An 11,408-nucleotide genomic window follows, 5' to 3' on the forward strand; every position below is an offset into this window, starting at 1 on the left:
TTATAACGGAGGCAAGGAAGATGGAAAGCATGAAATAAATAAGGAAGTTGGAAGGGTTTCTGTATGATAGGATCTCCATAAATAAAAAATCATGCACTGTATGCATGTATTCTCTTCACATAATTCCCTTCTGAGCAAACCAATGTGTAATGGTGTGTGGAAAGACCTTGGGAGACAGGATGAAGAGAGGCTGCCTGGGGAATAATCAGATAAAAGACAGCATAGCCTGCAGCTGAATAATGGGTGGGACAAGAGGCACAGAAGGGATTCTCCCTAAGTTTCTCAGGCTACAGGTAGCCCTCAACTTACGACCACAATTAAGCCCAAAATTTATGTTGCTAAGTGAGAAATGTGTTAAGTGAGTTTTGCCCCATTTTACAACTTTTCCTACCACAGTTGTTAAGTGAATCATTGCAGTTAAGTTAATAGCCTGGTTGTTAAGTGCATCTGGTCTCCCCATTGGCTTTGCTTGTCAGAAGGTTGCAAAGGGTGATCACATGGCCCAGGAATGTAAATCACGTGACCATGGGGATACTGAAATGGTCATGTAGGAAGTTATCACCCAGCCCTCTCCCAGAAAAATGAAATATCCTAGAAAATATTGAAAAGGCAGAATATTTCTCTGGATGTGAAAAGGAAGAAACATGTTTTAAAACAGTGGTCCCCAACCCCCGGTCCGTGGACCGGTGCCGGGCCGTGGAGTACCTGGCACCGGGCCGCGCAGCGGCCGGGGGCCATGCAACGGCCGACTCTTCACTCATGCAGCGCCGTCGCCGGAGGGGGGGAGCTGCGCGGAAGCACAGGAGCAAGTGAGGCGAGGAGGAAGAATCCCCCACTACTACACCATCTCCGCCCCCTCCCCGAGTCAGCCGTCCCCTCAGTGAACGCCTCCGCCTCTTTCTCCTTTCTCGCCTCGGTCGGCTCGCCTGGAAGCGAGGCGGAGGGGGCGGACCATGCGCTGGAAGCGGAGCCCTTGGAGGCCGCTCTCTTCTTTTTCCCGCCCGGCCTTGGCTTGTGAGAAGGAACGGCGGGAGAGGTAGAGAGAGAGAGAGAGAAAGAACGTCGGGCAGCCGAGGGCGGGGGGGTCTTTTGAGGGGAGATGGGGGGTGCGCGATTTTGGCGCCAGATTCAGGCCGCCGCTGCCGCTATTGCAGCGCACGGTGGAAAAGCGGCGGTTTTGCCCACCCCTTCTTTGCCTCCCGCCCGCTCCAGTTGCCGCAGCCAGGGGTGGGGGCTCGGTGCCTGAAGTCTCTTGCCTCTCTTCCAAAATTTCGCCAACGGGCATCGGTGAAGCGCGCTCTTTCTCTTCCTCACAAAACACATTTCCTTTCCCCCCACGCGTAGTTATTGGCGATATGGACTCTTGGAGGCTATATATGGTAGTGAAGATACCTAATACTCCCACCCCCTATTTCCCCCACGACAACCTTGTGAGGTGGGGGGGCTTAGATAGAGTGAATGGGCTTAATACTGTATTCTTTTTACATTGCTATCCTCTGGCTTATTTAATTTTGCCCTTGCTCTTTTTATCTTTGACCTTGATTAATTCAGCTGTTTATTCCTTAAAATCTACATACAAAATGGAAGGTGGGATATGATTCAGGTGTTGAATTGGGAAGGTGGATTTAAAAAGTATGTTTGTATTCCCCCATTTTCGCCCACCCCCACCCCTGCGCGCGCTCAGCGGGCCACGGTAAAATTATCAAAGGCTGACTGGTCCGCGGCGATAAAAAGGTTGGGGACCACTGTTTTAAAAGACAGAATAGCTCCCTGTAGCTTCCTGCCCATCCCCACTTTGTCAATGGGCCATTAAGAAGGCCAAGCTAGTCTACTTTACATAATAAAGAGTTCTCCCCTTCAGCTCCAGGGGATGAGATTAAGACATGATAATATTGGCCCTTTACCCAACTCACCACATGGCATCTGAGAACTCAACCAAACCTGGATTCAAAATGCAACCTAGAGAGTTGCCCCTGCATGGCCCTATGGGAGTCTGACAACCAATCAGAATACAAGCTCAGATCAAATGCCAGAGGGGGATAAAACTAGGGACTCAGCATCTTAGTCAGCCCTTCTCTTTTCTCCACCAACATTGAAGCAGGTGATCACCTCAAGCCATGTAGTGTTGTCCACCATTAAACCATCTTTCCAAGCAGCCTCCATGTCTCCAGTGTCTTTTTTCCCCACTTGGAGCCGAACCCAGAAGGACATTTCTTTCATCAGTCATAAGTGTGAAAAATGGTCCTAACTCACTTTTTTCAGTGCCTTTGTAACTTTGAACGGCCACTACGTGAACTGTTGTAAGTTAAGGACTACATGTATTAAGAAGATGGTAGGAGCAATGTGCTTTCAGACTTGCAAGATTCTGTTCATGTAATTTTACAATAAAGTGGTGTTTTCTGTCTGATCTATCTGGTAAGGATGACATAATATGAATCACCAAAGAAATTAGTGGCATAAGAAAAGCAATGTATCTTACAGTGCATTACAGAATTACTTAACCATAGCAAGAGAAAAAATAAGCACCATTTATTCCTTCTTTATCTTTTGATGCTTCTTTACAACTTACAAAGCCACTCTGTCTTTTTTATAAAGGATTATTTGTTCCTAATGCAAAATCTTTTAAATCTTCACCAATCCCTGCAAAGCTCACCCACTTTGCACCTTCTTGAAAACTCATTCTTTAGCTTTTAGTAGCTGAGGCCTAGAAAAGTGAGAAAAAGATCCAATTTAAAACACACACACACAAAGAGAGAGAGAATAAGTTACACTGAGTTATTTCAAATATAGAGTCGCTTTGTTTCAACCTTTTAACTAACATGCCACCTTTTTTGTGCTATAACAGTTCCACACGGCAATACATTTTCGGTTTTGTGTTATGACGCTTCCTTGCTGCAATAGTTCAACATATGTAACAGGACCCTAACCTGGGAAACACAATGCCCGCAAGGGTATCTTTTTTCTCAACCATGGCACAGTTTAATACTGAGGCTGAAATTTTGAAAGATTGCTATAGAAAGCTTTCAATTAAAAGAGGGGTGGAAATCTGCCTGACAATAGATCTTCTAATTTTCACTGTCAACAGAAATCTGTAGGCTCCAAAAACAGGTGCTGGGCTTGACTATAGAGTCTGGTGAGCAATGAGTCTAACTCTTAATTCATTAAAAAGTCTATAAACAAGATGGCCTTTGTCCTACAGAGATGAAAGACCTGCAGCTATAATGGGATGAAAGGTGTACACAAGGATGAAGAAAGCTATTAGAGATCTATGTCCTTTCTTAAACATGTCCTGGCATGCATTCTTGACAAGGGAACAAACCCATGCAGAGAAAACTCACTTCATTCCACCTGCCTGTGTGAAAACTACTGAATCTTTCCTATCGGCTTACTGATGAAAAACTACACTAAAAAAGACCACTATGATAGAATCATTATTTCCAGAATAGCATATTCCCTGCTACCGTGTAGTCCGATCCATATCAGTGACATAACAGAATGGTAGTTTTTCATGGATTGAAAAGGGGAGATGATTAGATGATTTCCCATAGACACAGTGTTTGTCAACCTTGGTAGTTTGAAGATGTGTGGACTGAAACTCCCCCAAATTTCCCAGCCAGCTATGCTGGAAATGCTATGCTGTGCTACTTTTTCCTAGAACTGTGTTCCACACCATACATTTGATTCAGTTAAATGACCAGGACTTATATTAACATGATATCATAAAATTGGATAATTTTAGATTTTATTTAAAAGATGTATGTATCTGTAAGTGTGGCTTCACCAGCCGTGTGAAGCTCATGTTGGGTTATGTTTGGTTCATTGGAGTATGTGATAGTAAAAAGTGCATTAATTTATTACTAGAATAATTCACACACAATCTGAGGAAAGTTTAGAGCCAAGGTGGCACAGTGGTTAAATGCAGCACTGCAGGCTACTGCTAGATCAGCAGGTCAGCGGTTCAAATCTCACCGGCTCAGGGTTGACTCAGCCTTCCATCCTTCCGAGGTGGGTAAAATGAGGACCCAGATTGTTGGGGGCAATATGCTGACTCTCTGTAAACCGCTTAGAGAGGCCTGAAAGGCCTATGAAGCGGTATATAAGTCCACTGCTATTGCTATTGCTATTGCTATTTACGAACAAGGATTTCCTTCCCCATCCAAATTCATATAGGCTGTTAGTTCAGACCATGGGTCACCAACCTTTCAGACTGCAGGGACCACTAAATTCATAATTTTAAATCCCGCGGACCACTAATGTGACTTTTTAAAAAGATAAATAGTATTTAGTGCAATATAAAAAAAATGCAAATATTTTTTTCTGCAGACCACCAAAATTTTCTCATGGATAATCATGGTACATGGACCACCAGTTGGTGACCGTTGGTTCAGACCACAAACAGTTTTTACTGGTTGATTGCAGTGTGTTTCAACTTTGTCCGCTTGAAGATGTATGGACTTTGACTACCAGAATTCCTTAGTCAGTATGCTGTGATAAAAATTGCTTAAACTTTCATGTAGGCTAAGTTCACACATGTTAACTCATAATGTGGTTAGTTGACTTCATTGCTCAAATAGGCATTCTTAAAGCAACTTTCCCCGGCCCAGTATTGACCAGGTATTCATCTCCCAGAATTTCCACCCAGCTTTAAATTCCCTCGTGCTTTTCTGCCCTTTAAGCCCTCTTCCCTTCATTGACTGTCCATGTACCATTTTCCAAAATGATCTTGTGGTAGTCAACTTTCTTAGCTGGGTGGACATTTGGAGAATCAGAAAGCAAGCCCTAGGCCGCTGCACCTCATGTTGCAATAAGAAAGAAGAATCCGGCTATCATTTGTGGCATTTCATATGCAAAGGGTGTGTCCCTCTTTATGACTTTGTTTAGGCCAAGCTGGGTGGTTGGGGAAGGGGGAATGGTTTAAAGTTCCCTCTGTTCTGAACTTCTAGAAAGATTTGGTGTGGATTCAGAGACATCCAATCTGTACATGCGGTGGTTTCACAGACAACACGTGATCTAGGCTAAAAACAGATACACAGAAACTCGTACCTATAATTATACATTTTAAATAGAACTTTGCCCTAAAGAGTATTCTACTCAAATCCAGCTGGTTTATTCAACCCCATTAACAAACAAAGAGAAACCCCCATGAATAATAACTCTCCATTAAAACAAAATTCAGCCTAGCCAAAAAGAAAAGTTTCCTTTAATTTGTTTAAACCCAATGCCATGTGCTCAGGCTTTGCTCATAAAAAGCCACAGCAAACAAGGAACTATCAGGAAATTTTTCTAAGGTCATTAAGTTCCAAATCCACAACCTGCTTCGTCTCTCCCGCCCCTGCCCCCCCCCCCCAAACCTTTTTCCTCATCTGAAAAGGTGCATCATATGTTATGAATTTGTGGACTAAAAACCAGATTGAAAAAAAATTCATTGAATAAAGCAAGCTAGTTTTTTAGAACAGCTCTGAGCTTTCTTCTTTCCATGAGGACTTTTCCATTTATAGTTGCTTCTGCAACAACTCCATTGCTCTTCAATATGATCCAAATCCTTTAACATACACTTACAAGCTATGACCTAAACCATGGGATCTCAGACCCAGGATTGAACTCACCATCATTGCAAAACTACTGGGAGAGAACTAGAAGTGAATATGTGATAATGTGTAAGATAACAATAATCAACTGTTATCTTATGTAAATGTATCTCTGAGCAATTTCCAGAGTGTATTCATAAAACTGTGATTAATTCATTTATGATGCACAACAGTTCAAGACAGCAAATAAAACTGGGAGCTACTAATTCCGCAAACATCTTGATAAGCAGTTGCTATCTCTTAGCAAACTTTTGTTCACACTTAACATATATGAGGCTATTTTAACCATCCTGAACTGGACATTTAAATCAGTGGATTAGATGAGGCTATGGTATCATCACATTACTCCACAACAAAGATTGAATGTTATGTTCATATATTTTTAAGTAGAAGAAAATTCAATTTTTGTTTCCAGTTTATATTGAAGAATAACTCTAATGTTTGGGGGGAGGAGGGGCACAGTCAAGATTTCATTATCAGCAGACTCTAACCCAACAATATTCATTATTAAAATGCAGAAAATGTCACCTGTCCATTGGATGACTCAAGGATTAAGTGAAGTGTTTGTCCGGCTACCTTATTGCAAGTGTGCAACGTAATGGGTTCAGTTATTACAAATTAATTAATTTCACTAGTTAAAGTCCTGCAATTTGCCATCTGTCTCAGTCCTCTGTTTTCATACACTAAAGGCAGTGCCACTGATTCCCTAATTAATGTGTGTGGTATTGCAACTTTAGATTCATGAAGGTGCACTTTATAAGGTCCTTTAAGGCCAGCTAATTGCAAGATTTAAAGGGGTAGCTTGAAAAAATGTAATAGGCTTGAAGAGCACTTAAAGATCACTCAACAATTGGTTACCCATTAATCCAGTAGGGCTCATATCTAGAGGGGAAAGTTGCTGAAATTCAACAAATCCAACAAGTCAACCCTTTTATCACTGTACAAGATATATGGTTGGATTAAATGCACCTCAGTAAGAATTCACATTGATTTACAAAAAGATTTTGGAGAGGATATCTCCCCTATTTGTTCATGACCCCAACCAAACTTGAGAATATCCACCTTTTTGATCTAATTGTGGTTTTAAGAAATAACATAAACGCTAGTTCTACTTTCCTTTCTAAGCGCCAAGTTGGACAGGGGTCCCAATTCACAGATTTGGCCTTCACAACATCAGGAAATATACACTGAAGACACCATGCCAAATACGTCTATAGGGACACTATTGTCAAATGTGGTTGATGTGAGGATTAGAAATGTCCTGGAGATAAAGCTAACTTTATAATGGTGAGAAAATCCAAGCATTTGAAAAATACCCAACAAAATTCTTTTTACTCAACAGAGAATCCAAGAAGCTGTAAGAAAGGATATCTTTAAAAAAAAAAGTTCAGTTTTTTTACCTGTGAGTAATGAAGTAAAAGTCTGGAAGGAAGATAAACAACAATTCCTGACTGATTCATGCCAGCCATAAGGAAAAAAGAAGGTTGCTGGAAGGCTAGGTTCAGGTTTAAGCAGGCCCTTAATGACCCAATTACTGTGGGTCATTTTTGTTTCCCACAATACCTCAGATCAGCATGGGGCAGGGAAGAAGATGGCTGCCTCTGCCAGATAGTCAGGGACCTGCACCTGGGAATCTAGGACAAGTATCCTCAGTGTCCAAAGATCTCTGGTAGATCACCAGCCTTGGGGTTCCTAGGACCAGATGCTGCTCCCACCTCCATCAGGCTTCCCAAGAACCACCTCCTACCTCCACCACCTTCTAACCAAGCGCTCCGAAACCCCTTTCCACCATCAGCCAGCGACTCACCCATGTTCACGAAGCTCATGACCATATCTGCCTCGGTGAGGAAATTGCTGTCCTGCAGGCTGGCCAGGGGTGGCCCCTGAGTACTGAAGATGGGCTTGTAAGGGTAGGAGAACCCTTCGCCGCTTTCGCTGGGGCCCTCTTCCTCCACCGACATCGCATTGTAGAGGTCCAGCATGAACATAGGAGCCGAGTTGTGCTTGCCGTGCAAGTGGGGCCTCGGCCGGTGGGGCAAGCCCAGGATGGACAGGATCTCCCGCTGCATCTCCCGGCGCTCCTGGCTCCGGAGCCTCCGGTGGATGAAACTCGAGTGCACCTCGTTCTCCAGGGTGAAGTCCGCCAGGGCGCACCGCAGCTCCAAAGTCCAGAGGAGGATCCAGACGATCCGGGAGGCAGCGGCCAGCTGCTTGAACCACCCCGCCGCGTGCATCTCCGTCACGGGTGTGTGTGTGTGCGTGTAGATCTAGGAAGACAACGGACTGAGCGGCGGCGGCGGTCGGAGGAAAAAGCTGACCATTAAAATAGAAAGGGGGCAGCGGAGCGGAGCGCCCCGCGGAGGGATCACTCGGCTCGGGAGCTGCCCTGGGAAGCCGACCTCGAGGCGCACATGATAAGCCCGGGCGATCGCGGCGGGAAGCGGCTCAGTTGGCAAAATCCATACACGGGGAGGGGGGTAAAGAAAAGCGATCGACCGATCCCCGCCTCCCACCCCACCTCGCCGCTTCTGGCGGGCACCGCGCTCCTTCGCCCGGCCGCTCCACTCCTGTGCGCGTCTGGCCGCCAGTCCAGGAGTTTTTGAACTGCTGAAGTTTTTGCGAAGCAACAGGCGGCAGCTCGGGCGCTCAGGGGGCGGAGCTGGCTTCTTCCTCGCTGCCTCCCCAAAATGTCTGGGAGAAAAGCCGCCAGGAGAGGAGAGTCAAGTCTTTTTCCTCGCCGGGCTCCGACGTTGGCTGGGAGGCATTTCCAAGCGAGCCCTCTCGATTTCCCCGCCTCCGGTCCTTCACTCTCTCACACACACACACACAATACCCCGACTGGCTTTGGATAATAATGAGCGCGGTGCGCACACGCAAACTCGTGGCGGGTGGTTCCGTGGAGGGCCTGCCCCATCTGGCGAAAGGGAAGAGAGGCACTTGTTTTGTAGATGCGCGCAGCCCGTCCCTGGGCGTTCCCAAAGGAGCGAAGCCCACTTGCGTAGTTTGCTCCCAGGTGAGCGCGTGGGCGGGCGTCGTGGGCGGCAGGGTTTGGAGTGGGGTGGGGGTGGGGAAGCGCTGAACCAGCGGTCAGTTCCACGCAGGATTTGATTCTCCAGAGCAGGAAGGGGATGTTTTGGCTGTTCTACTGAGAACCTGAATTCTCTCTAAATGTAATTTTTATTTTCTTTCTTCCTTTACTGACAAGCTAGCCTAATTTTTTGTAAAGTGCGTTCTTTAAAAAAAAAAAAATTGTTCTTTTTTTATTATTATTAATTCTTTTATTCATTAAACATGAAACTCAATCAACTGAACATTTAAAGATATGTCACAAATACCATTGACTGGTGCTAATGGTTGATACGGGTTGCTGCCAGCGTCCTAGGTATCAACCAAGTATCTTCTTAAAATATATGATGTTCTGAGTAGTGCAGTTATTTGCAGTTCCGCTGATGTTATTGCAGGAAGCTTTGTTGATGTATCTTGTAAAATTCTTGGACATGGTACCAAGTGCCCCGATGACAATGGGTATCACTGTTACATGCTTCATCCATAGCCGTGTAGTTTCAATCGCCAGGTTGCGATATTTCATGATTTTTTCCCAGTTCTTTTTCTTCAACTCTGGTATCTCCAGGAACAGCGATATCAATAAACTGTATGCTTCGGCCCTCAACAACCGTGATATCTGGCATGTTGTACTCCAAATGACGATCTGTTTGTATTTGAAAGTCCCACAAGATCTTCACCGTCACATTTTCAGTAACTTTTTCCACTTTGTGTTGTTTCCATGACTTTTCAGATATAGGCAGGGCATATTTTTACATACTGACCAGTGGATTAATTTAGCTGATTATTATTATTATTATTTTGTTCTTCATTCCTTTTCTGTCTAGTTTCTTTATTCGGTTATACGTTTCTAATAAATTACATTGCCAAGTGAGAATGAATTCGAATTTTGGTTAAAAAGTATTATGTCGCCTTACACTTAAAAATGTATATGGAGCTATTTAAACTCCAATGCTGTTATGATTAGACATGTGTGGTGATATGAGGGTTTCTCCCCCCCACACACACCTTTACATTTTATAATTTTGCTTCATTTGGTGCCAAGTTTAGGAGCTATTTGCCAAATAAGATTTAGGTGACAAGTTAATTTTATTGAAAAGTGGTTTATCACCTAGTAATATATTTCTTAGCAGTTAATTAAAGTTGGGAATTCATTTCATCAAATGTACATGTATCCTTCACTTGCAATCGTGACTTGGAACTTTTAATATTGAATTAAAAAGAAGTCAACAGCCCCCCTTCCCCCTCCAAAAATTAATTAAAAATATCAAGACAATCCAAATCATACTGCTACCCTTTTTCAGAATAAGCTCATCAATCCCACCCACCACCCACTCCAGTGCCCAGGGAAAAAGAGCCTTGCAAAAGCCCAGAAGGATTGGGACCATCTGCATTTTAGGTCATCTGCTTCTCCATGGACCAGTCTTGCAACATGAGACGGTCCCATCAGATGGCTTTGTTTCAAAGAGGAGCCCCAAAGAGACCCAATTTGGTCTAGTGGTTAAGGCACCAGGCTAGAAACAGAAGATGATATGAGTTCAAGTCTGGTCTTAGCCGTGAAACCCAGCTGGGTGGGTTGAGGCCAGTCATTCTCTCTCAGCCCAACCCGCCTCACAAGGTGTTTGTTGTGGAGAAAATAGGAGGAGGTAGGTGTTGGGTATGTTCACCTCCTTGTAACAATAAGAATATTATTTGTAAAAATAAGAAAAGCAGGATACAAATTAAAAAAGGAAGAAGAAAGCATTGATGCAGCTGGTTGAAAAACCAGGGATAAATTGAAATAAGCAGCTCTACCAATAACCCAATATTGTAGGTTCTAGGTAGTTGGGTACTTGAGAGACCACCTGCTGCCAATTACCTCCCAAAGACCCATTAGATCACACAGGGCAGGCCTCCTCCGGGTTCCGTCCACCAGCCAATGTCATCTGGCTACTACCCGGGGGAGGGCCTTCTCTGTGGCAGCTCCAGCCCTTTGGAACGAACTCCCCGCAGAGATTCGGACCCTCACCTCTCTCCAGACCTTCCGAAAAGCCGTTAAAACCTGGCTGTGTCGGCAGGCCTGGGGTTGATGAGTTCCCTTCCCCTCTCGAATCGTGTGGCTGAAACTCAAACTCAAACTAGTCTTCAATTGCAGACCTATGACCAAGGCAGAAGTGGGTGGAGCAGGACCTCCTAATCTAGGGAAGAGCAATAAGTACTCAAATGGATTTGTGCAAAGCCCCTCTTGGCTGCATTTGCCATCTGCTCTTCAAGGGTCCAATAAGTTACCCAAATTGTGCACCCATTTATTTGAGAGAATGATACCCAATCCAGAACCAACAGTGAATGTTTCCCCTGGGGGAAGAATGTTCCTAAACACCCAGCCACTGAGTTTCTTCCTCATGCAGAGCGTCCAGATTCAGGAAAGAGCCTTAACATCGTCATCTGGTCAGCTAGGGATTGAGATATATAACTTTGAATTATCTATACATTTAGCCCATGCTAATTATCTCCCCAGAGGTTGCATATTGTTATTGAGTAGGAATGGAAGAGAATGAGGCACGCTGTAGAGTAGAAGCTTCAGTCTAGATCTCTTGACTCTGAACACCAACAGGAATTGACCTTGGATAAAGGAAGAGAAGCACTGCAAAACGAGGCCCTACTATCTCAATGCCTGAGCTGGTCCAGGAAGATATCATGAGACTTTTTTTTTTTTTTATTGAGACATTTTATTAAGACTTATAGGCCGCCCTTCTCCCTGAGGGGACTCAGGGCGGC

General features: G+C 44.3%; 1 protein-coding gene across 4 annotated transcripts in view; it reads right to left on the reverse strand.

The window, feature by feature from the left end:
* The window catches only part of BMP7 (bone morphogenetic protein 7), a 120,942-nt gene extending 112,758 nt beyond the window's left edge, over positions 1-8,184 (reverse strand). For all 4 annotated transcript variants that reach the window (XR_015697363.1, XM_087720499.1, XM_087720498.1 and 1 more), the window contains exon 1: positions 7,396-8,184. Coding sequence is in view for 3 of the 4 variants with exons in the window: in XM_087720499.1 (XP_087576625.1) it covers positions 7,396-7,822 (427 nt within the window). In the remaining variant the exon portion in view is untranslated. The remainder of the gene's footprint in view (positions 1-7,395) is intronic.
* Between the last annotated feature and the right edge of the window lie 3,224 nt (positions 8,185-11,408).

This window comes from Thamnophis sirtalis, unplaced genomic scaffold, assembly GCF_051295495.1.
Source record: "Thamnophis sirtalis isolate CommonGarterSnake01/CBP01778 unplaced genomic scaffold, rThaSir2_p1.2 scaffold_7, whole genome shotgun sequence".
Taxonomy (NCBI): Eukaryota; Metazoa; Chordata; class Lepidosauria; order Squamata; family Natricidae; genus Thamnophis; species Thamnophis sirtalis.